At 58.1% G+C, this 25,744-nt stretch overlaps 1 protein-coding gene across 2 annotated transcripts in view; it reads right to left on the reverse strand.

Moving 5' to 3' along the window:
• Positions 1–2,179: 2,179 nt before the first annotated feature.
• The window catches only part of LMX1B (LIM homeobox transcription factor 1 beta), an 82,837-nt gene continuing 59,272 nt past the window's right edge, over positions 2,180–25,744 (reverse strand). The window contains exons 3-8 of one of the 2 annotated variants that reach the window (XM_068983080.1): positions 7,794–8,026; positions 5,424–5,605; positions 5,176–5,253; positions 4,975–5,041; positions 2,634–2,777; positions 2,180–2,337 (exon numbers count right to left, since the gene is read on the reverse strand). In XM_068983080.1, the coding sequence (XP_068839181.1) occupies positions 2,180–2,337; positions 2,634–2,777; positions 4,975–5,041; positions 5,176–5,253; positions 5,424–5,605; positions 7,794–8,026 (862 nt within the window). Of the gene's footprint in view, positions 2,338–2,612; positions 2,778–4,974; positions 5,042–5,175; positions 5,254–5,423; positions 5,606–7,793; positions 8,027–25,744 lie in introns of both variants that reach the window. The other variant, XM_068983076.1, reaches the window with a different exon arrangement.

The following is a 25,744-nucleotide window of genomic DNA, read 5'->3' on the forward strand; positions in this document are numbered from 1 at the left end:
GCTTCTGCTGGGTAGCCTTCTCTGAGCCTCAGGTTCCTCATCTGAGAAATGGGTCCCCAACAATGTCTGGAAAGGCTTGGGACAGAATGTGTATGTCTCTCCTCCCAGGAGAGAGGTCCTCAAAAGGGGCCCTACATCTTGCTCATCTGTGTCCCGACACCCAGCCCAGGGTCGGGCAGAGCAGTCATCAGAGCCTGGGGGAAGCTGTAGTAGCGTGAAGGAGTTAACCTACACTGGCTGATGGGGTGTCTCTGGCACAGGGAGCTGAGGACCCTCTGGCCTGGACAACCTGCAGGTCATCAGGATGTGTGTTCTGTACCAGCTCCTGGCAGGGGGCAGTGTCACGGCAGAGACAGAGCCCAGCTTGGACTTGGGGTTTATGCGACCCGGGGTGGGGGGGGCAAGGCTACTGAGAGGAGTCATGTCCCGCAACCCGGAGGCCGTTCACTAGGCACAGAGGACGAGGAGCTGGCGTGGCACCCCTGCTCTCCGCTCTGGCTCTATTCCTGACCGGCTGAGAGGCCTGTCCCTCCCTTCTCCTGGCCCAGTTTTCCAGCTGCGGAATAACGGGCAGACTAGTTGATCCATTCCTGAGGCTTCCTTCAGCATAGAGTCTGGGAGAGAAGGGCCAGGTCTACTGGGCAGGGAGCATCTACCCCAGACCTGCTCCAAGTGCCCCAGCATGACTTGACTATGTGGGCCCAAGAGGAGAAATGGGACCAACCTTCAAAAGGACAGAGTGGCTGCTTTAAGGGACCAGTGGAGACCCAGGACCCAGAGATGGCACAGAACCCGGGCTGGCTGAGGCTGCAGAAGGACGCGGGGCATCGATTGAGACCCTGTGGAAGTTTGTGGAAGAAGAGGAGCCCGGAAGGACCAGCCTGGCTGATGACAGTGGGGAGACTGGGTTATATCTGTTCTACACGTTTAGAGGGACAGCTGGAGCCAGGCTGGGGGAGTGGGGGTGGGGGCGGGGAAAGTACAATTTTAAAAGGAAGAGCTGGAAAAGGAAAGGCTTTTAAAAGGTAGCTGGAAAAGCCTGGCTTTGAAAAGCGAGGACAAAGGCTGAAAGGGACAGAGGTGAGATCAGCAGAAAAGGCAGCTGAACTTGGGGCCCGATGAAGTGGTGAGCTCCTCGTCACTGGAGGTGTGCAAGAAGAGGCAGCAGCAGTTTGGGTGAGAGCCCAGCATCAGATGGAGTGCCAAGGGGGTGCTTCTGAGACACCTTCCCACCTGGAGGCTCTGCCATGTGGCCTGATTCTGCCTGGTTCTGGGGCCTCTGACTGCCCAGGCAGCCCCTATCCGGGCTAAAGCTGTATCTGCATCCATGTCCTCTGTGCTCTGAGCTCGCCTCCTCTGCCCTTCCTCCCGCCCCTCCTATTGCTGTCCGAGGGGCTCCCTGCCCCCGTCTGGCTTCCTTCCCCTTCCTGGCGTGGCAGGGCTGACCCGCGGGGCCTCTCTGTCTCTCAGCGTGTCTGGGGACCCGCGTGCACATCCGTATGGGTGTGCCTTGAAGCGTGTGCGTGTGCCTGTATGTCTCCATCCCTTTGAGTCGGCCTGGGCTCAACCTCCCCGCCCCTGGCGCCCCCGTGACGCCCCCTTCCCCAGGTGAGAGCTGTGGTGGGCTTGGCCCACCTGCCAGGCTCATCCCCCTCCCACCCCAGGTAGAAGGGGTGATCCTAGGCTGGTGGGCCTGCCCCCAGAGGTGGGGGGAGGTGGGCACAGGGTACACAGGCTTCGCACGCCATCGTCTGGGGCATGCACGGGGGGGCCCTGCCTCGACCTAGGCCTGCACCATGGAGGTGGCCTGGACACAGAGGGGAGGTTTAAAAAAATAGAGAGAATTTAAGCTTCCCATAAAAGAGAGGGGGAGGGGAGGGAGGCGATGGAGGCCAAGGTGGGGCTGGGAGGTGAGTGGCTGTCCGAGAGTTCTGGGTCCCTGGGGGTGACACGGTCTCTGGGGGCAGGACACAGTCCCTGCCCAGGCTGCGCCCATCTGCCTGTCTGGCTGTGCCTGGTGGGCATGTTAGCCAGGCCCGGTTGGCCGAGGGGAGGGCACCGTATGGCTGTCTGCAGAGTCTGTGCGGGCGGTGGGGCTGGGGGTGGTGAGGCAGCGTCTGCGGCCAGCGGTCCCCCCTCCAGGACCCTTGCCCAAGCGTCCGTGCCGCCAGGCTGGCTCTCAGGAGGCGAAGTAGGAACTCTGCATGGAGTAGAGTCTGTCGATGGGGTTCCCCACGCGGGCCTGCAGGGAGCCCACGTCCGAGGAGCCGAGGAAGCAGTCGCTGAGGCTGGTTAAGGAGGTATCGCTGTCGATGTCGTGGAAGATGGAGTCGTTGCCTGGAGATGGGGGGGCGGCAGGCAGAGGGGGTGGGCGTCAGCACTGGGGGTCCAGGTGGGGGGCTTCTGGGGGCCACTGGCCCTACAGGCCGTGTGGCTGGAGGTGAGGGAGGGACAGGATGACTGCCGGCTGGCGGGGGTTTGGGGGGCTGCAGGTGGGGGTCTCCAGGGTGCCCCCTTCCCGACAGGAGGAGGCAGGTGGGCTGTGTTGGGCCTGCCAGGACAGGCTGGGGGGGTAGGGGCGGTGCTGGGCCATGAGGGGTGGGGCAGCTTACCATAGGGGTTCATGTGGTCACCTGGCATTTGGGGCGGCGTGAGGCCCTGCTGGAAGGGGTCGCTGCTGCCATAGGGGCTCTGCTCCATGGCCACGATCTGCTGCTGCGGCGGGGCCAGCGGTGTGTAGGAGGCCATCATGCCCTCCATGCGGCTGGACAGGACCTCTGGGGAGAGACCACGCCCTCACTAACCACCCGGGGCTGTCCTGGCCTAGGGGCACCTCACAGATGTACCCCAGGAGTCCCCCATGGCTTCCCATCCCACACGACCCCAACCCCGCTACCCAGTCCAGGCTGCCGCTGCCGTCCCTTTGACCTCCTCCTTCCCAGGCCCTCCCCGTGCTGAGGTTCCCCGTGACCTTCCAGGGTGACTGAGCCTCCATATCTGACCCGCCCCCACCAACCTGCCCAAGACACACACACACTCCAGCGCCTCTAGAGGAACTAGTTTATCCAAAGTCAGAGGCTTCCGGTAACAGCCAGTAAAGACTCAGGACGCGTGGGTGCACTGAGTGCCCTGCACCTGCAGCACCAAGGGGGAGCCTGCACTTGGGCCAACAAGGCTCAGGGAAGGAGGGCTTCCTGGAGGAAGGGGCCTTCCACCTCCATGTAGCTTCAAGAACCAGCAGAGGGTTCGACCAGCCTAGCCAGGGGCAGGATGCCAGGCTGAAGGGCAGCAAAGGCAGAGAAGGGAGAAACTGCCCGGTGGGAGCAGGGAGCCCAGTCCACAGGGCTGGGCATGAGGGCAGGAGAAGGTCATGCCTGGGGAGAGAGACGGTTCCCTGGCGACCAGAGCTGAGTGGGGGTCGGAGTGTCCCCCGAGGCCGCAGGAAGCCAGTGGAGGATCTTGGCTGTGGAGGGAGCGTGGAGAAAAGCTGGGAGGGTGGAGGACAGAGGCAGGGCCCATCAAGAGGAGACAGGTGGGGCGAGGGGCTTGGGTACCTATTAAGGTAGATGCAGGAAAGTCTGAGAGGGGCACGAGGGACCTGGGAGAAGAAATCACCGACTGATGGGTGACTGAGCAGATGCCATTCTCGTGGGACAGGACAGGTCAGAGGTGATGCCCGGGTTTCTGGTGTGGGTACCGGGTGGGTGCGGGGCGGGGGTGGGGAGCAGCAGTGGGTGTTGTGTGCGCATGGCCCGGGAACGAGGGCATGAAGTGCAGTGTGGGCTGTGATGAGCTCGAGGGGACCTGGAATGTTCTTGGGGAGACTGCGTCCAGGGGGCAGCTGGGAACACCGGAGAGCGAGACAGAGTGTAGGGGCAGGCTGAGATGCCCGCGGCCATGGCGGCAGCCCCCAAAGGCTGGGCTGTCTCAGGAGAGGGGGCAGGGACAGGACAGGGAGAGCTGGGCTCTGAGGCCATGCATGGCCCTGAAGCCCCAGGTCCAGCCTGGGACATTGGCCTCAGAGTCCTGAACTGCCCATCAGCGCCTTGGCATCTGCCTCAGGGGACTCATCTCCAGTGGGAGCGGACAGCGGTGGCCCCCACCCCAGTCCAGCAGTCTTGGGGAACACCTGGGACCCCCTCCAAGGCCTAGAAGGCTCCAATGGGGTCCCACTGGGGTCCGGGAGGCCAGCTCCAGTCCAAGATGTGGAAACAGCATTTGGGCCAAGCTCAGTCCACCCTGGACTCCTCAACGCCCTGCAGACTTTCTCTGGAGATTTCTCTGGAGACTTCTGCTGAATTCTAAGTGGGCAGGAGAGTGTGTGGTTGTGTTAAAAGCACAGGTTTAGGAGCCCGACAGGAACTTCCCTGGGGTCCAGTGGTAAAGAACCCGCCTGCCAATGCAGGAGACAATAAGAGACTCAGGTTCAATCCCTGGATTGGGAAGATCCCCTGGAGGAGGGCATGGCAACCCACTCCAGTATTCTTGCCTGGAGAATCCCATGGACAGAGAGGAGTCTGGAGGGCTACAGTCCATGCACTTGCCAAGTCAGTCACGACTGAGCAACTGAGCACGTACGCAGGAGCCCTACGCTCAGGGCCAAAGCCTAGCTTTGCCCCTTACTAGCTGAGTGATCCCCACGAGTCCCTGTCTCCTGAGCCTCAGTCTCCTCATCTGTGAGATGGGCGAAAACAATGCCCCTCCTCTCGGGGATCTGTGAGTTAAGTGAGACGGAAGCTGCTGAATGGTGAGGACCGAGCCTGGCGCACAGAGAGGGTGAGTGTGGAAATTCTGTCCTCGCCCCGGGCCGCCTCCTCCGCCATTTCTCCTCCTCCCGTGTCCCGTGGTCCCCACTGCCTGTCTGCTGATCTCAGCAGCTTCCCAGGCACCGGCTCCCTGAGATCTGACCCCTGGGGTGGGAGAAATTTCCTGGGAGTCTTGTGACAGCATGAGCCCGCTGGGCCCTTGGCTCACCTTGGCCCAGCCGCTGGGAGTTCTGCTGCTCCTGCTGCTGCTGATGCCGCCGTGCCAACTTCTTCATCTGCAAGAGACACGGTGCATGCCAGCCTCGCCTCGGCCCCCCCGTGCACTCCCGCTCCACCCTCATCAGGCCCCGGCCCCCTGCCGGCCCGCCCTCCCCCTCGCCCAGCAGGGTGGCCGGTGGCCGGTCCTCACCTTTGCTCTTTGGTTCTGGAACCAGACCTGGACCACGCGCACGCTGAGGCCCGTCTCCGCCGCCAGCGTCTCCCGGACCTGCCCAGAGAAGGGGGGATGGGTCAGGCCTGGGGGTGGGCAGGCACCGGGAGGTGGCAGGTCCGGGGGGCTGGGCGGGGAGGTGCAGGGACGCCCAGGTCCCTGCAGGAGTCTGGAAAGGCAGCGGGTGTGGGGGTGTCAGCCCCCGCCCCACCCCGGCCGCCCCTCACCTTCCGGCAGGGCTTGGAGGAGACCTCGAAGGAGGCCTTGAAAGCTCTTCGCTGCTGTGTTGTGAGGATGGTCCGGGGCCGCTTGGGCCTCCGCGGGTCCTTCCCGTCGTCCCCACTGCCCTTGCTCTGGCTGCCCTGTCCCTTGGCCGGCTTCATGTCCCCATCCTCATCCTCGCTCTTCACTGTGGGGGACACGATGCAGCGGGTCAGCCGTATCCTCAGGAGCCCGCTGCGTGCTGGGGTCCTGTCCCCTCCTGCCAGCACCTGGCCCGACTCCCCCGGGGCCTTCAGGGTAAAGGCCGCCCCCTGCCCTCGGCCCACAGGCCCCGCTTCATCTCATCTCTCATCTCCTGTCCACCCACTGCCCCACCCAGCCCGGTGTGTTCCCTTCCTCAGCAAACGGTCCTTGCATCCTTATCTCAGCCCTCTGGGGAGACCGGGACCAAAGCCACCAGACCTGCCCTGCTGACCAGAAAGGCAAAGGAGGGCACCCTGGTGAGCAGGCACAGACACACACTGCATACTCAGATGTACACGCGTTCAGAAGGGCAGAGAGACAGGCCCACATGGGGACAGGTTTGGGCACTGCAGAAATACGCAGGTGCACACATATGGCGTGCACACGTGTGGCTGACACACGGAAGGGAGCACAGCTACGCTGATGCTCACAGGCGGCCGATCTGCCATCAGGCCCATGGCCCTCCTGATGAGAGGAGCTGGCAGCTGTGCTCAGTCTGGCCCTGGGCTTCCCCTGACCCAAGCTGCCTGGGCCCCGTCTCGGCCTGTGGCCTCTGGGCCCTGGGGGACCCCAGCCCAGCATGCTGGCCTTCAGGAAAACCAGTTCCCATGGCACTAACCCAGCACCGGCCAGGCCTCAGGGCCCAGAGAGGAGGCTCTAAGGAGCTTGCAGGGACTAAGGACTGACAAGCAGAGACACACACTCTGGACGTTCTCACTCGGGTATGTTCGTGACTGTGACGTGCGCATGCACTCACATACACATACACACAGGTGCATGCTCTGAAGCAGGGACATACAGGCATGCACACGTCTGGACACACACACACACCTGCATGCAGAAGCATGCATCTTCACCCAGCGACCCCACACCCACGTGCATGCCCAAGTTATGGGTCTCAGAGATGCCGGCCCCAGACAGACAGCAGAGCCTCCCCCAGCCCCCATGCCTCCTGCTGCCCCCAGCCCATCTTCCTCCAAGCATGAGTCCCTGCGGAGGGGGGCCTCCCTCCGAGAACCCCTTCCTAGGCCTGGCAGGAATGTGCCAATGGCACCTGGCTGGCCCCCGCTCTCCCTCAGGAACCCACACAGCCTGGCCACCACGGTGCCCTGCCCAGGGGTGGGCAGAAGGACAGAGGCATGGGCAGCTCATGCCCCCCCTCCAAGGGCTCTGACAGGGACACGGCTCCTTTGAGTGGGCAGGTCCTCTGACCATGGGCTCCAGGTTCCCCACAAGGGCGTGGCAGACCAGGGCACCTCCTCCTCACGGCCCCTGCTCCAATCTGTCTTTGCCACCCCCAGGAATGACCAGGTGCCCTCCTGCTTCCTGACTTTTTCCTCCTTAATAACTTGTCCCTGGTTGGCCCTGCCCCTCCTGCCAGGAGAGCTCCAAACTGGCAGTCTTTGAGGGGCTGGAGCAGGGTGGAGAGGAGCCTTCACCCCAGGAAATGGAGGCTTTCCCTCCACTACTGAGGACCCCAGTCCCCTCACTGCTGAAGACCTGGGGGGCGTGATGGAGACAGGATGCATCGGATCAGATGCCTGCAGACTCGGTGCTGGGAGAGGCCCCTGTGAGGTGGGGCTGTGGTGGGTCACAGCAAGGGAAAGGGGGCGCTGCTGGGCCAGAGAGCAGGGGGCATGCGTTCGTGTGTGCGCAAACTACAGTACATATGAGCACATGGATAAATGTGTAGCCAGATGCTTACTGCACGAACGTGCTAGGGCATGTGCACATGTGTGTGTTTACATGGGTGTGGGCTTTGGCATGCTTGGGCATGTAAGCACATGTCTACACGCAGACATGTGTCCGTGTTTTTACATTCCTGGGTGGATGTATCCACACACACATCTTATGTGCTTGTGTGTGTGCATGTATGATCACATGCACCCATACTTGTGTGTGATCGTGTCCAGGTGTGTCTGTAGGCCTGTGGGGCCATGCACACGTGTCTGTGTGCACCCCACATGTGAACACCTCCGTGCATGTGTGCACTGGCTGTGGGCGTGGGTGCAGTGTCTGTGTGGGGTACGGGTCCCAGGGTCAGGAGCGGGTTTCTCCTGCAGGGCGACCCTCCGCGGCATGCATGCCAAGCCCCCCACCCGCCCTCCACCCCGGCTCTAGCCCCAGCTCACCGGAGTCAGACTCATCGGGGCTCACGGAGCTGAGCAGATCCTTCTCCTTCTCGTAGTCACCCTTGCACAGCAGCTGGCCCTCCTTGAGCACAAACTCGTCACCTTTGCGTAGCTGCCGCTCACACACGCAGCAGCAGAAGCAGCCCAGGTGGTACACGCACTCCAGCGCCCGCATCACGAACTCGGTGGGGGCGATCTTCTCCATGCAGCCACTGCACTTGGCTGCGAAGAGCCTGTGGGTGCACAGAAGGGGGCACATTGGCTGGGCTCGGGGGTCCCTCCCAGAGGCACTGCCCAGAGAGCACCTCTTTCTCCTGCCACCCGGAACCCCCAACCCAAGTGGGAGAGGCCTTCCCTGGGCACAGAGCCAGACAGTGGGAGCCCTACCCTTTGGCTGGCAGGGCCCCTGATGACCCTAAGATGGGCACTGGGCATCCTGCCCAGAGATGTCAGCTCAAGAGTCTGCCTGCTCGGAGGCACAGAGGCCACTAGAGGGCAGAGTGCAGGGCCAGCCTCCACCTTTCCTGAGAGCCCGGTGGGCCCTGCCCTGAGCGAAAGGACTGGCAGCCTACAGGTCCCGCCTGCCCTCCAGCATCCATGCTCGTCCTCCCTGGCCCTGCCTCTCCCCCACATCCAAGTGATCCCCAGCCTTGCCCAACCCATTACTCAGCCTGGCTCCCTCCCCTCCTGCCTGAGGGGCTTGCCCCAGTGTCCTCGCTGGTTCACCACCTCTCCAACCCTTTGACTCACCCAGGATGAGAAACAGAGAGGTCTGTCCAAAGCACACATGTGATCACGCTGTCTCCCTGCCCCAGACTCATCCACGGCTCCCTCGTGCCCTCAGGAGTACCTCCAAGTTTCTGAGTTTGGCCTTCAGGCCTTTCACAGTCCCGCCTCCCCTCTTACCCCTCTACTTCCAGAGGCTGCTGCCCCACAGAACAGCCTGAAGCCCTCCAGGGCATCATCACCGTGGCCCTCTGGCATGCTCTTCCTCTGGCCCTTGCCTCAGCCACACCTGTTTATTTCTCATTTCAGCCTAGAAATCTCCCCCGTGAACACATAGTCACAGAACACGTGTGCAGTATCAGCCGCTCTTCTAAGCGTTCTGTGTACAAAAGTGCATTTCATCCTTGCAACAACCCTATGAAGCAGGAAATATTAATCCTATTTTAGAGATAAGAAAACTGAGGTGCTGGGAGGCAGGCATGTGCTCAGGGTCACGTGGCTAGTAGACGTCCGGGGCCTGATCCTGCCCCTCCGTGACAAAGAGGATCCATCTTTCATCTCGGGAGACAAAGCTGGGGGTGGGGGTGGGTGGGTCTTCACGACTCTGGCGAGTGAGCACAAGGGTCTGAACAGGGCCCCGCCCCGGCCTGCACCTACTGACCGCTCCTTCTGGCTCCCCATCCCTGTCACGTGCCCTGCTCTGTGGGAACTCAGCCTCAACAACACTTTGATGGAAAAATTTATGAAGAATCAAATTATTGCTGCTGGGAGGGAATTAAAACCATTTTTCATTCCCTGCGTCCCCGGGCCACGTCTGCGGGCGCCACCTTGGGAGCACTGCGCGCATCCCATCCCTCTTTATGGCCCGCCATCACAGGCGCAGATTACCACTGCAATTCTCAGCTAATCTGTTCTGGAACAGAAACGGCCATAAACGCGAGGCTCTCGGCCTGCCTCCCTTCCCGGGGCTGCCATCCACACCACCCACGGTGAGCGGGTGGGGCACAGTGGGCAGGGCCAATCCCAGCCCTGCCTACTGCCCTGGCACCAGCTGAGGCACTCAAACTGGGGACACCCCAGCAACCCCTGCCAGCCACCTCTAGTCTACCCAGCAGGCTCCTGCTCATCCTGCAATGCCCAGCTCCAACGCCACCTCCTCTGGGAAGCCTTCTTTGATGCCCCAGTCTGGGGGAGGTGGCCTCCTCTATGCTCACCTCAGGCCTTAGTTTCCTCTACTGTGAAACAGGGATGTCAACAGGACTTTCCTCAAAGGCTGCTGTTGTCAGGACTCAATAGGACTGATCATTTAAGTCAATGAATGAGTCCCACATCAGAGTGATGGGACGTGGCCCTGTCAGCTCCCAGTTCCACGGAGGCCCACCTGATCCACCAGGAGGCCTCAGTGCCTGCAAAGCCTGTAAGTGAAGGCTTGGCTCAGGCAGGCAGGACCTCAACTGGCCCACACAGCACATGGTTTCACCAGGGGAGTATGAGCCTAAGTCAGCTCCAATTGGGCCCTCTGGCTGGAGACCTTTGTTCAGGGTGCAACCCACCCAACTGTCCATGGCGCCCTAAGCAGAGGCCTCTAGGAACCGGGCTGGCCCTCCAGTTCTGCCAAGGGGCTAGGGAAGAAGCCAGGTTCGCAGAACCTGCTGCTCTGACATGGGGGACACTTCCGCCTTGCCCCTCTCACTGCCTGTCTGTCCTCCTCCTCACGCTCTACCTCCTGACCTAGGGGCCCCATGAAGGGCTGCAGCCTGGTCCCTGCGGCCCATGGGCAGATAAGTGCCGGGGCATCTCTGGGTCCACCTGGCAGGGCTGGGACCCCAGGCCAGGTTGGCACACCTTGGGTGGTTCCCAGAGAAGAAGCCCTCTGAGTCTAGAGGAGGGGGTGGCAGCAGCGGCGGGGGGTGACCTGCATTTGCAGGCGCTGCCACCATGCAGGCTTCACTCGGAACAGCCGCGCTAATGCCTTGGCAGCAGGGGGTCGATTGCTACTTTCTCCAAACTCATCAACACAATCTATTATTAATACTTCTCCAAAGGCTCGGTGCCGCCATTACGGAGGCAGCGCCAGCCACTCGGGGCATCATCTGTTATCTAGATTGCAAAAACTCGGGAAATAAAACAAACCGTGAACACTTTATAAACGGAATGGGCCATCCGTTTGGTCTCCAAGCATCTTTCCACCCAATAAAACATCGGGGGGGATGCATGAAATACTTGCTCCCAATTATGGGGCTGCCTTTGTCTACCACGCCAGGGTGAGAGCTACAAACAGTGTGTGTGGGAGGGGCTCGGGCGCCAGCGAGAGCCCCTCCTTTCTGTGAGCCCCTATTCCCTCCCTAAATCCCTCTCACCACACAAGATCGGTGGAACCAGCCATTGAGAAGCAGCCCCAAGCAGAGGCGGGTGGCAATGGAATCAGATGGACTCAGGTTCAATGCTTGTTTCTGCCGCTTGCTGGCTTGTAAGTAATTTTTTCCCTCTAAGCTCGCTTATCTGTACAATGGGCTCATCAACGCTGCCGGTTTCTCAGTGTGAAAATGCACTGAGTTGTCAGGTTACAGCTGTGAGCACAAAGGGAGTGAAGGGGGCGCTGGGGAAGCCTCTCTGTGGACATTGCCTGGAAGCTGCAAATATTGACCGGAGACGCAGAATGGCTAGGGCTGAAAAGCTCCGCGCCTCCCCGCCTCTCTTCCCCTCCTGCCCCAAAGCCCGCATAAGGGGGCCGGAAAGCTACAAGGGCCGTGGGTTTGGACCCCTGGAGCTGCTCTCCCCCCCCCAGCTCTGGGACCTTGGGCGAGTCTGAACCTCGCTCACTTCCCCCCTCTGTAAGAGCACTGGGCCGGGACTCCAGATGGGCGCACTTCCACTTCCCACACCGGGGCTGGGAAGCCTGGATGCAGCAGGTGCTGGGGTCAGGGATGGAGGGCGCTGTGGGGCGGCTCCGAAGCTCTGGTCAAGGCAGTTACCTGTGGCTTTTCCTCTAACGGTCCGTGCCCTCTTGGTGCCAATCTGCCTGCCCTGGCCCCTCCCCCAATCCAGAAGCTCCAAAGCTAGACAAAGACTCGTGAAAGACTCGTGGCCACATCACTTGCTGCCAACCCATGCAACCCTCTTCCCCATTTTCCACGTAAACCACCTACCCTTTCCACACGCTGTCCCCACAACCTAGAAGGCCATTCCCCCCACTCCCAACCTTTGGCTGGCAAACCCCTGCTAATTTGGAAGGATTTAGCTTGGGCATCCCTTCCTCCCAAAGCCCCCTCCTCCCTTCCAGTCACAGACACACTTCATGTATTTCCAGGTACACATTCCCCAGGGCCACCTCTGTGTCTTAAGCACTGAGCCCAAGTCCCCGCACACACTAAAGGTAAGCAGTGAATGTTTGCTGAATGACTGCTGAACCAGCCAATAGAGTGCCGTTTAGCCTGTGAGGAAGGGCAAGCTGGTCTGTGGGAGCCCCACCCACCTGCCCTGGGGAGACAGGGCTCCCTGGGAGGGGAGCTGTGCGGGGAGGTGGGGGAGCTGAACTGGGCAGCTTGGTATTCCCTTCTGTCTCCATAACTTTTCCCTGTGTGACTTTAGTCAAGACATTTTAACCTCTCTGAGCCTCAGTTTCTTCATCTGTAAAATGGGAATGATGGTACCCACCCATGGGGTTGCTGGGAGGGCTAAACCCATGTAAAGTTCTCAGCCCTCTGCTGGCACTAAAAGGCATTTCACAACAGCTGGTGTCTGCCTTTCTCCTGCTCTGTGTGAGTCCAACATGCTTTCCTCGATCACCCTGGAAGCAGCCTTCCTGACACAGACGCTAACCATGCTCCCTCTCATCTCCATCCTGGGTTCTGGATCCATCCTTCCAGCTTCTGTCTGGAGGCTGGACAGAGCACTCCTGGCTCAATTCTCTGGCTGTCTCAGTATCATTGATCTCAATTAACATCTAGCTGCATCTCCCCATTAAGTCCTCACAGAACCCTAAAAGGAAGACCCTGTTTCCATCTCTGTTTCACAGATGAGCACAGGAAGGCCCAGAGGGCAGGTTCAAAGTCACATGGCAGCGTCACCATGTACTCCCTCCTTGCTCTGTGTATCCAAATGTTTCCGTTCATCAACTACCCTGGCCCTTTGCCACCCCCACGTCTGTCTGCCCTCAAGGCTCTGAACACTCCAAGTTTTTATCACTTGACATAAGCCCAGCACCTAGTAGGTGTGGCTGGGTGTGTGCATGTGTGTATGCTAAGTCGCTTCAGTTGTGTCTGACCCTGTGCTACCCTATAGACTGTAGCCCTCCAGGCTCCTCTGTCCATGGGATTCTCTAGGCAAGGCGGCTGGGTGGGTTTTCCTTAAACCACACTGAATATCTCCCCCTGCAGCAAACACATCCCCTTTCCGCCAGGATCATCTGTAATCGCAGAGTAAGAAATTCCCCTTTTCAGGATGTCCTTCCCTTAAAGTGTTCCAGGCTAGGACAACACATCTCCATCTCCTCAGAGCTTTCATTGGTTTATTTGTTTAATGATCAATGTAGTAAAGTCAGAAAGCTAATAAACAAAATTCAAAAAACCATTTTTTTCAGGAGTGTGTGAACATGGGTTACAAATCTGATTGGTTCATTTCTCTTAAACCATTGATGGACTTTCCTGATGGCTCAGATGGTAAAGAATCTGCCTGCAATGCAGGAGAATGGGGTTTGCTTCCTGGGTCAGGAAGATCCCCTGGAGAAGGGAATGGCAACCCACTTCAACATTCTTGCCTAGAGAATCTCATGGACAGAGGAGCCTGGTGGGCTGTGGTCCCTAGAGTCACAGAGTCAGACACAACTGAGCGACTAACACTTTCAAACCATTGATACCCGCAGACATACATGCAACGCAGGTGATTCTTGTACTTCTCATCAAACTGGGTTCCTAATGGCCCAGGGTCTCTCTGGCCTCTCCTCCTGGGTCTTCATCCTCAGATCTTGGAGGCCACACAGCATGCACTAGGCTTGGAATGCTGGTTCTGTCATTTCCTCACATTGGAATCCCACACAAGTCCCTTCTCCTCTCTGAGCCTCAGTGACCCCATCTGTCCAGTGGGGTCACAGCTGGGCACATGAGAAAGGCTTGATAAGCGCAGATCACGATCACTGGCATCATCTATCCAGGCCTTTCCAGCACCAGTTCACTCTCCTTGCTGAGAAGGTCCTCTGCCTCCTCACTATACGGCCATTCCCGGACTCCCGTCACTGCACGTTACAGTTTATGTAGCTCCTCGCTGGGTTCTCAGTCCAAGAGCTCCCAACAGTTTTAGGAGACGTGCATAGATCTAATCATGGCTCAAGGCCCCACTCTACCCTGCCACACCTGGCCTTCCGCGCTCTGCTCTGGCTGCCATGCTTCTCATTGCTCCCTGAACACAACGAGTCCCTTCTGGCCTCCTTAGCACCTAAAATTCCATCTGACTCTATAACCTGTTTTCTCAAACTCTTCCTTTTTTTTCTTGTTGAACTTATCTTCAGCCTTCAAAACACAATTCAAAGTGTCACCTCCTCTCTGAAGCCTTCCCTGATGCCTCCAGATCCAGATATTTGTGTGTCTGAACTCCCCACTGTCTTAGAAAGAGGGAATTAATTCAATCCCCTACTCTTTGCTCTGGCATTGAGTTGGTGGTTAGTGACTATTTGTCGAGTGAATGAATAACCCTGGGAGAAATGAAATAGGCAGTCATTTCAAGGGAATAACAGAAGGACAAGAGAATATTGGACATTCTGCTTTTGGGGGAGTTTGAGAACACTACCAGCTAACAAGAGAAGTTGAACTTGCCCTCGTGTGCCCTCTTCACAACCACACACTGTGGAGTCCAGTGTCCCAATGTTTTATTAACAAAGTTCTCTACATGCCTCGCCTTAGGCTGGAGTCTTGCAGTAACACCTCCTAGGCTGCATGGCACCTGCATCCGTGGTACACAGGGAAAGCCCTATTAGTATAAAATGACTTCTCTGACCTTCAAGTGAGTGGGCCAGGCCTGGACACCTGACTCAAGGTGGGCCAACTGGACCCTCTGTCCTGTGTCTCATCCTTCTCCTGCTCATTCAAGGGTCCTTTTAACCCCTCACCCCCAATCCCCAGCCTTGTCCTCAGAGGTGTGCATTTCCATGACTCCAACACCAGTTATGTGGCCTTGAGTCATTTACATTCCTTCTTTGAGCCTCAGTTTCCTCTTCTGTAAAATGGGGGTGTTAATCCCTCCATCACCTGGTGATGTGAGAAGGCTAAGCCCAGAGGGTGTCTCAGGAGGTGTGTGCACCCTCTCTCTCCCCGGTCTACGTCTCATGTGGTGCCCAAGGCTGCTCTGGAACCTCTTCTGCCCTTCAACTTCAGTCTGAAGCCCCCATCACATGGCTGGGTCTGAGTTCTCCCTGAGGTATGTGCTTCTATGAGACCCTCACCCAGGGTCACACTGGGGAGCAGGCAGCTTTTGAACCTGGTTTCCCCTAGAGCAGGGGTCCCCAACCTCCGGGATCTAATGCCTGATGATCTCAGGTGGAGCTGACGTAGTATTAGTACAAATAAAGGGCACAATACATGTAGAGCACTTTGATCACCCTGAAACCTCCCCCCGCCAACCCCTGCCTCAATCTGCGGAAGAATTGTCTTCCATGAAACTGGTTCCTGGTGCCAAAAAGGTCAGGGACCACTGCCTTAGGCCCGCTCCAGGCCCAAGTCCTACAGTCCCTGGAAGCAGTCCCTCCCCAGGGACCACGAGGCTAGGCGCTTGGAACTGAAGCCCCTCTGTCCCCACCTTCACAGATTCACCCAGCACACACCCAAGCAGGCTGACTGTGCCAGGCTTGTGCAAGACGCTTGCGGAACAGAGTCAGATCAAATCTCTACCGGTGGGAGCTGGCACAATGTGACATGTGCTTTGATGGGGTACACTCAGCAGGCTGGGAGTGGGGCATAGAAAGGCATGCTAGCCAATCTGGAGGAGAGCTGGGGACTTCCTGGAGAAGGTGACACGACAATTAGAAGAACCCAGTCCTAGAGGCAGAAGGAACGGTCTGAAGAGTCTCAGTCCCAGCTCTGCCTGACCTTGGCGCTCGCCACCTCTCCTGTCTCAACCTGTTTTCCAGTTTGAAAACTGGGATCACAGCCCCTACCTCACAGGTGATCATGACCCCGTGTTGACCCCTCTATGCCACACCTCTACAGGCTGGTGTAGGACCCCAGGGTGGACCCGCCACAGAGCACCAGGACAGGCCCCAGGTGCTGAGAGCTCAGTAGGTGATTCCTGTCAGAATGGCTCCTGGGACTGTGGTGTCCGTCAGGGGTGAGCTGGTGTTCATAGGAGCAGAGGGCACAAGACCCTGGACACTCGGAGGCTGCCTGGCCCTCAGAAGAGCTGATGGGGTGAGAGGAGACAGAAGGAGTTGCCTGGCCGCCTCCCTCCCCGACTTGTTGACATCTCCCCCACGTGCCTGCTGCGTCCTTATCATTCCGGGCGTAGCTGTTTTTTATTTTGAGACAAAAAGGGGCCTGTTGATGGGGATCCAACTCAAACCAGCTGCAAACATCTGCTTTGATGCGGCGGCGGCGGCGGCGGGCCAGGCGGGCGGCGGCGGGAGCCGCAGGCGGGGGCCCCGGTGCGCGCGTCAATCACGCGGCTGGAATGCTTGGCGGGGCCGGGCGCTGGGACCGGCGGCAGCGGCGGCGGCGGCGGCGGCGCGCGGGCCTCTCCGCAGCCTCGCCGAGCCGGGGCCGGGCCTGCAGCGAGGGCTGCCCCAGCACTTCCTGCGGGTGCACAGACCCAGCTGTGCGGGGCCACCGGCTCCACGGCCCTTTGATCCCGGCCCGGGGCGCTGTTGGGAGCCCGCAGCCCGGGGCTGGAGGTCAGGGGCCAGGGGCAGGGAGGGATGGGTCTAGCTGGGAGCCCGGGGTACCATCCGGGGGCTAGCCCGGCCGGGCAGGCACACATTAGGTGACTACACACACATTTATTTGGCACCTACTACGTGCCAGGCAGTCTGGTGGCTTCGGTAGCACAGTGAGTGAAAGGGATGGTCTCTCCCAACCATCCACCCCCCTCACCCCGCCCCCAGCTTCCAATTTAAAGAGTAAGGGGACAGACAGGAGGTACATCTCTAGCAGAGTATAAGAAATAGTGACAATGATCAATCACGATGAAGCAAAGAAAAGTGAGGGCAGCGGCCAGAGGGGTTAGCAAGAACAGTCTCAGGCCTTACTGACATATCTGGGGGAAAGAGTTCCCAGCAGGGGGAACAGCACGTGCAAAGGTCCTGAGGCCAGAATGTACCTGAGGTGTTGGCGAGACGGCAAGGAGATGATGTGGCTGGACAGGTGATCAACAGGGCAAGGGCTAGGAGGTGCGGAAGCACTGGCGGGATGGGGGGGGGGCAGTGGGGAAGGGCAAGTCACCTGGTGTTTTGGAGAGAGGGTCTTGAACAGAGAGGGGTTGTGATCTGATTTGCATTTTAACCAGGTTCCTCAGACAGCTGTGTGGGGGCCCAGAGATGCTTTGGGAGTTCATCGCAATAATCCAGGCAAAAGATGGTGTCGGCTGAGACATCTCAGGGAAGGTGCTGAGAAGTCGCCCTCACTGGGATGCATTTTGAAGGGAGACAGGGACATCAGAGGACGTGAGAGAAAGGATAGAGGTGTGGGTGAGTCCAAGATCAGGGGGCCTGAGCAAGCAGAAGGATGGAATTGCCACTAAATGAAATGGAGACTGAGGCAGGGTCGGGGAGGGCAGCATCAGGAGTGTGGTTCTGTACCTGTTAACCCCGAGCTGCCTTCTGATCGCCATGTGGACGTGTCCAGAGGGCAGCGGCCCGTGTAACTCTAGAGCTCAGACAGAGATCCAGGCTGGAGATGCCATATGGGAGCTCCCAGTATAGACACACACACACACACACACACACACACACACACACACACATACACTCTCTCTCTCTCAGCACCTGATAACTAGTTTCTCACTTCTGGGGCTCTGACCCCTGGGGGACTAGGGGCAAGCCCCAGGAATTTTTTTTCCATTTGGGGACACTGGGGCTTCTCTAGGGACCAGATCTGTCTTGGTGACATCAGAGAGAGACAGTCGGTGGTGCAGGGCAGGTGGAAGGTGAAGCATCATCTCCTTCTGACCATGGCCCCCCCACCCCCACGTGCTTGCCCTCCAGCCCCCGCCTAGTGCACCAGCGGTCTGTGCACTCCAGGCCAGGCCTTTGGCTTGATGCTCTTTCCTCCCTTGTCTGCCCTTCACTGGCAAGTCCCATTCATCTGATGGCTCATTTATTTACTCATCCACCTAACATTCACTGAGCACCTACTATGAGCCAGGCCAAATGCCTTACCCTCCACCCGCTCATCAACCCCTCTGAGCTGATCCCATGTTGCCTTCCCCCATTCTCACTGAGTCACCAGCTCCTGGCTGTCGAATCCAGCAGCCCTTATTATTGTTATTATTTCTTGCTAAGATTTATTAAATGTTTTCCTTCGTCCTAGGCCCTGCGCCTTATTTGCATGCAGACTCCTCCCATATAAGACCCCTTAGTCACAGGCTCTGGCACTCTATTCACAAGAGAGGAAAGTGGTGCTTGGAGAAGGTACCACCACCTCTCAGAACTGGCAGAACTGGGTTCAAAGCTGGGACAATGGGCTCCCTGCTTGATGCCTGGACCTCCCTGGGCCTCCTTGTGCTCAAGGCCGTCTCTTGCCTCCACCTCATCCTCCCTGCCCGCCACTGCACTTGCTCCATCAGCTCAGCGCTGCAGGCCCATGACCTGGGCTGGGCCTGGGGGAGCCGAAGGTCCAGAGGTGAGGGGCTGACCACACAGGGGCAAGATGAGAAACCCCACCCCATGGGATGGAGAGGCCTTTTGGATTTCTCTCCAGGGTCCCGTGTGGCCAGAACAGGCCGGGCTCAAGGCTGCGCGCCTGGGAAGGGCTGAGTGATCCAGGACAGAGCCTGAGGAGGTGTAAGGTCAGCGGGGTCGGGGGGGGGGCAGGACTAGGGGGGCTGTCTTCCTGGGTCAGAAGGGGATTACAAAGAGTGCAAAAGACTGAATGGGGCAAGTGCAGGCTGGGATGGCAACAGCACTGTGTCTAATTCCAGAGTCTGGGCTCTGTGTAGGCAGTGGCAGAGGTGCAGAGAGGCCATTCCGAGATGGAGCAGTTGAATATAAGCAAAGGCAAGAAGAAAACAGAGACCATTTCCAGGGTTAGGCAGACAGTGGGTCAGAAAGGTTGCAGCGTAGGTGAGAAAGGAGAAGGCTCAAACCAGAGGCCCCAAATGTTGGGCTAAAGAAGAGAGAGGTCAGGTTTCTTTTGTTTCCATCTACTCGTCCTTCTATCTAGCCATCCACCCACCCACTCGCATAGCCTCTCAGCCAGTTATCCATCTATCCACCCACCCCTCCACCCATCCACCCTCTCAGCCATCCATCCATCCATCCATCCGTCTGTCCACCCACACACATCCATGCACCCATGCGTACATGCACACATCCATCCGCCTGCTGGGCTATCCGCCCATTTCCCATCCATCCAACCATACACACACATCCATCCACCCAACACATACTCAGGCACTCACTCTGTGCCAAATCCTATGTCACGATTCATCCTCTTGAAAGCAGAAACTGCCTTTTAAGGCTTTACTGTAAGGCTTGTTGATTCTGTAGTGAAAGTCGCTCAATTGTGTCTGACTCTTTGCAACCCCATGTACTATACAGTCCATGGAATTCTCCAGGCCAGAATACTGGAGTGGGTAGCTGTTCACTTCCCAGGTCTTCCCAACCCAGGGACTGAACCCAGGTCTCCCACATTGCAGGCGGATTCTTTACCAGCTGAGCCACAAGGAAGCCAGTTGATTCTGTAAGCATTTACTGAATACCCACCACGACCAAGCACCATGCTAGGGGATGAGAAATCCATGGGGATTTCACTTCCTCTCAGTGAGCTCCTGATGTAATGGAGGACAGGGTATAAGGAGAAATCCCGGATACCAGTGGAGAGCCTCACAGCTGGCCATGCTGACAGTCTAGCCCCATCGTTTGGACCCCAAGGATTTGGACTCTCTATACACAGACCACAGCATTTTAATTAGAGTTATAACAACATTGATAAACTTCCTTTGAGCAAGTGTTTTCCGGAACAAACTCCATTAAGGCAATTTAATTTTTTGAACAATTTTCTTTCTAGTGCAGTTAAATAATTTACAACTTTTTCCATTTCCATTATTATTTTACTAAAATTATTTTCATTGAGATAAATTATTTCCCATGAAAAAAATTTCAATAATGGTTTGCTCCATTGTCAGCTTTGTGCTTGTATTATATCCTACTGATTATCAGGGTTTGACTCTTCAGTTAATTTGTAGCCAGTGACATATTTTTACCAGGGTTGTTTCACTGCTGTCAGTTGTATTTTGTACTCCTTAATTTACCAAGTTAAATTTCCCCCCAGGCTCAGGTAGGATGGTTTTTAATGTTAGCAACAAAATTTACAAAGTTTATGACCACAGATTTTACCAGGCAGCCAATGAAAACGCGCTCAGGGTCAAAACCATGGGTCAAGACAGCCTTGTGGTGTCATAGGAGGGGCTGCGAATGTCCAGCTTCAGCTGGGATCCCTCCCACAGGCTAAGTGTTCTCTTTCTCTCTCAAAGACCATGACCCCTCCCCTGGCACCTCCCTCTCCCACTGAAACTCCCAGGCTCTGATGGCTGTCTCTCTATACTCTGGACAGAAGTCTGAGTTTATCAAAACAGCCCTTAATCAAGCTGGTACCCAGGAGCCCACTACTCAGCACAGGCATCCAGGGGCAAGGAGAGCCATCTCTTCCCTTTCCCCCTACCCTATACTCCTCTGGATGCAGCCGGAGAGAACACTGTTGGTCCAATCACGGACAGCCTCACTGCCCAGTCTCATGAGGTCTGGACCGAGTCCCCTCCTACTCCTGTCTGTCACACACACACCTGTGCACTCCTGCTGTCGTTTCCGAACCACACCCTGGCATCTGTTCCCACCGTGGCTTTCAGGAACCAGGGCACCCTGTGCTCAGAGCTGCTCGCATAGGGGCCTCCCAGTGCCTCCGGACCCCCCTCGGGGCGGGAGTCCCTCCCTTAGGTTGACCCAGCTGGTTGGGTAGAGGCAGGGCTCCATGCCAGGTGAGCCTGGCTAGTAACCACCCCTGCCCTCCTGGGAGCTAAGGCCCCAGCGTTTGGGAGCCGGAGACCTGCTCTCAGCCAGCGGCCCGGCTGGACTCTGCAGGGACATGGCCACAGGGCGTGGGCAGAACGGGTCCGGGGCTGAAGGGCTTGAGCGGCCTGAAAAGTGGGTGCAAGGAGCGGACCGGGCAAGGGGCATGAGGGGAGGTCGGAGGGGAGGCGTTCATCCCCTCCGCTCAGCCCGGGCCCCTCGCTAGGGAGGAAGAAGAGGCTCCGGGAGGCCGCCTCCGCTCCCGGGGCTCCGCGCTCGCTCGGGCGCCGCGGGCTGGTCAGGGCCCCGGTCCCCGCCGCGCACCTCGCACCGCGCTCCGTCCCCGCCGCCCGGCCGCCCGTTTAGCGGGTAACTGATCGCCCCGCGCCCCGCCCCGGCCGCGCGCCGCCCGCCCCAGCCGCTTAATCACCGCCCGCCCGGCCGCATTAGCATAGTAATGGCCTTTAAATTGAGCCTCTTTGTTTTTTAATTAAGCTCCCAGCAGGTACAGAGAAGAGCGATTATTGAGGAAGCTGCCAGCGCTAATCGCCCGCAGTCATTTGACAATTAAAAAGCACCGGGCTTTAACCCTTTCCCCGCGCCCTCAACCTTTCCCTCGGCATTTATCGAGCGCCGACTGTGTGCACGCCTTCCCCTTGAGGGTCCGTGGGCCTCGCCCTTAGAACTGCAGACGGACCCCCGCCCACGTCTGCATGTAGCTAAGGGCTAGTAAACTGAGGCGCAGAGAGGGCAAGTTATCTGGGCCAATACACACAGCTCAGCCTGGGGACTGGCAAATCGGGTGCGGGAGAGAGAAATTCGGCTGTCTGGGCTTTGCGCCCGGCAATGAATGCCCTCTGCTTGGTGCACGGGCACCTTGTCAGTTGGGCGGAAATCCTCCTGCTTTAAGGCCCAGGTGGGGCACCTACCAACTCCATGGCAACAGCCCTCGCTTTGGCAAGTTTTTTGTTGGCGTATACTTGCTTTACCATACTGTGTTAGTTTCTGCTGTGCAAGGAAGGAAATAGCTATGTGTTAGTTGCTCAGTCGCGTCCGACTCTTGGCGACCCCACGGACCGCCAGGGCTCCTCTGTCCATGGGATTCTCCAGGCAAGAATACTGGAGTGGGTGGCCATTCCCTTTCTCCAGGGGGTCTTCCTGATCCAGGGATCGAACCTGCGTCTCCTGCACTGCAGTCAGATTCTTTACTGTCTGAGCTATCAGGGAAGCCCAAATCAGCTATACCCATACACATATCCTCTCCGTCTTAGATCTCCCTCTCACCCACCCACCCACCTACCTCCTTGGAATTCTGAGAACACCGTCTCCCCATGCTGTTTCACCCCTTCCCCAAATACCGATGTGGTGCCTACTGTGTGCAAGACGCAGTGGTGGGTGCTGCGGACCGCTGTGGACAAGCCAGAAGTGGGTTCTGCCCCACACGGACCTACAAGCCGAGAAGGCAGGCAAGCGAATAGGAAGACTGCACGATGGTCCAAGAGCCAGCCCAGGCTGGGGGCGCGTCAGAGAAGGCCACTCTCTGGAAGACAGAGGTGTGAGCCAGGGAGGAAGGAGTCTCGGCCAGGTGAGGATGGGAAGTGATGAACAATCCTGGCAGCAGAGGAAACAGCGCTGCAAAGGCCCAGAGACATGCCAGCATCATGCCAGATGGAGGCGGGGAGGGAGGGGAGAGACGGGATGGGAAGCTGCAGAGTAGCAGGACCAGTGTGCAGGGTCTTGGAGCCCATCGACTTTTAAAATTGGAGGTGTTTTTCAATAGTTGGATGTGTTTTTGAATAGGTAGTGCATCACCTGTTTCACGTTCAAATGTAAAAAGTGTTCACTGCAGTCTCCGCCCCTGTCCCTAGTCCCTAGCAGTGCAGGCCCCCTCCCCAGCAACCAGCCCAGTCTTCTAGTCAAGCTCCCTTCCCAAGACGTCCCACACAAGGAATATACAAGCCCCTGTAGGGTCCATCATTCCTCTCCCTCCACTTTTTTTTTAAAGGAGGACTGGTTGGGAGTTTGGTTCACGTTTATATTTTTTATGCAAACACTACACACTGTACTCCTGATATCCACACCCCCCCACCCGCACCTGCTGGAGAGAACGTCCGAGTCTTGGCCCGGCGTACCTCCTTTAACAGCCGCTGGATACTCTATCGTACGAGCAAACCCTGATTTATTTAACCCATGCCCCGTTGATGGCCTTGTAGGCCATTTAAAGGATTTTTGTCTTAATCTCAAGAGCCACGGGAAGCCATTGAAATGTGCTAAGTGGGGAGTGGCTGGAGCGATTTACATTTTTAAAAGATCATTTTGGCCCCTGAGCAGGGACCCAGGGTCAGGGGGAGCATAGGAGCGGGAGCAGGGAGACCAGCTAAGAGGATCACTCTGGGTTCCCTGCCAGTGAGAGGCGCAGGGGGTCCCGGCCAGGGGGTGCAGGAGTGTGAGAAGGAAGTGGGTTATTCTGAGAAAGTGATGTAGGGCAGGAGACTGACTGGGCTCTGGGCTGGGTGGGAGGGGCCTGGGGTGGCCTCCTTGCCCTGATCCTGCCAGATGGTGGATGCAAGAGATGGGGTTGGGGACACATAGTGGTGGTCGGGGGATAGCATGAAGACACCAGGTCTGAAGGCACCCTGGTCTCGCAGTACCAACAGCCAGTGTGTCTGATTCATCATGGGGACTGGGATCTCCCTCCACGGCAGGCTTTGAGACCCCTGCAGCCAGCCTCGTATCCCACCTCTGCCTGCTCTCACTTTAGACAGGCCTGTTGCTGCTGCTGGCCCCGAACCCCCCTTGCTCTGCACCAGGCGAAGGTTGTGTTTGTAGAGGCAGGGCCCTGAGAACCCCGGCAGCTGGCCCCTAGAGCATGGGTGTGGGGTGAGGGCGGAGGGTTCTGGATAGTTTCTACCCCTGGTCACCACTGGGGAGGGGGAACACCCTTTTCCTCTGCCCGGGGCTCCCAGGTGGGAGTGAGGGGGTCGACTCCATGTCCTGGAGCCCGCTAAGCTTTTCCATGACTCAGAAGATGCGCTCCCAGAGGAGCTGGGAGCTCCCAGACAGAGCCACCCCCTGCCCCACTTGAACCCCATTGAAGGAGGCAGTGAGCACTGTAGGCAGCTAGGGGTTAACAGTCGGCCCACCCCCATCTATCAGCCAGCATCTCCCAAACAGACGGACAGACAAGGCAGCTGTCCAAACAGGCCTGTGTACCTGGCCACAGTCGCAGAGAGGGCAGGGCAATGGCTGTTTACTCTGCTTCCCTCCCCCAACACAGTCACACTCACACACACACACACACACACACATACATAGACAGCCCTCCACCCCTGCCCCTCCCACCACCCTGGAGAAGATTCCTAAATGCAACTGACCAGGAGGAAAGGATGCCCTTGATCTGGGTGGAGGGGCTCCAGGAGTCGGTGGCTGAAATGGTAGCCCGAGGCCCCACAGACGCCCGAGGCCCCACAGAACTCAGTCCCGGGCACCCACTCTCTGTCCAGGAGGCTCCTGGTGATGATGCCCAATGCCTACTTTCTGGCCCAGAGTGTTTCTCAGGATCCGGAGACTTGGAGAAGCTGGTGTGTCTGGGGAATCGCCTCCTCAGATCACCTACCTGGGGACACATCTGCCTGGGGTGGGCTCCGCAGGGCGGGCTCTCCAGGCGTCCAGGCCCCACACCAGCCCGCCCTCCGCCCTGCTCCTCACAGCTCCCAGGCAGTCCCAGCCCAGCGTCCCAACCCTGACTCCTGAGAGGCCTCAAAAGAAGCTGACCTCTCTAACTGGCCTCCAGACGGGTGTCTCCAGCTCCCGGAGGCCGCCCCCAGCCAGCCTGCCCCTCCGCCTCAGCGACCCCTGGGTCCTGGCTCTCCCCTGTCACCACTTCTGATTCATCATCAGGCTCCGTATGGCTTTTGAGCTAACTCTCCTGATGAGGGGGTGAGTTGTTTAGTGGACTTGGTGTGGCAGGTCCCCAGGGGGCCTGGCCACCAGCATGCCACGCCCTCCCCTTACTCTCCTGGTGGCCCTGTTTACTCCCGCAGATCCCCTCAAATGCCCTTTCTCTTGGGAGGTGCCCCCTCAGGGCCAGGCCCTCCCCCTGCCTCAGCACCAAGAGTACTGTGTGCTAAGCACCTGTGTGCATGCCTGGCCCTGGGCCGTGTCCACACATTCTCTCACTTCCCCTCAATCCTGTAAGGCAGGGGAAATGACGACCATTTCACAGATGAGAAGACTGAGGCCCAGAGAGGCCATGTGCCTTGTGGCAAGCCTCGCAGCTACAAAGTTGCAGAGCTCCAAATAAGAGAGAAGGTCTGTGTGTGACTTGGCAAAGGACAAGAAAAGCCTCTGGCTTGGTAAGTGAGCAGAGCTCCTGGCACTGTGCCTGGCACAGGCGGGCAGTAAGAAGTGCCCAACTCTGACAAGCCCCTGTTGCGAGGTGCCCCCGGGAGAGGGGTCTGTGGATCTCATCATATCAGGTCATCACTTGACACACAGCTGGCATTACTGGGGTGGAGGGGCGATCGATAAAAGCACACACTCCCGCTTACGCTGTGTTCTAAGTCCTGCTTGACTGACAGCTCAGAGAGGACGCTCTTGTCCTGTCTCATCTTGCCAAACACGGTGCTGCGGGGACTCTGTCCTAGGCTGTGTACCCTCTACCCCACCCCCGGAGGCCAGGCCCCGGATCCCTCCTCGGCACCCCCACCCAACGTGACATCTTTACGGCACATGCCGGGCCTGCGAAGGCCTGGATGGGGTGAGGGGGGGAGGCAGGACACCTCTCAAGTAACGGATTGTAAATTCCTGGGCCCCGGCTTCCATCTCTAACAACCTCCTCCCGGGGCTCACAGCGCCTGTCCCTTCGCAGCCAATTTAAATGAGGGGTCCCAGACCTGGGCGTAAAGCATTCCAGACTTGGGAGAGGGGGCAACTATTGTTTCTCTAAGGAAAAAAATAAAATAAAATCAACTGGGTCTCTGCAGCTTCTAACGACTCTCACATGTGTTCCCGCCGAGGA

The sequence above is a fragment of the Capricornis sumatraensis genome, chromosome 1 (genome assembly GCF_032405125.1).
Source record: "Capricornis sumatraensis isolate serow.1 chromosome 1, serow.2, whole genome shotgun sequence".
NCBI lineage: Eukaryota > Metazoa > Chordata > Mammalia > Artiodactyla > Bovidae > Capricornis > Capricornis sumatraensis.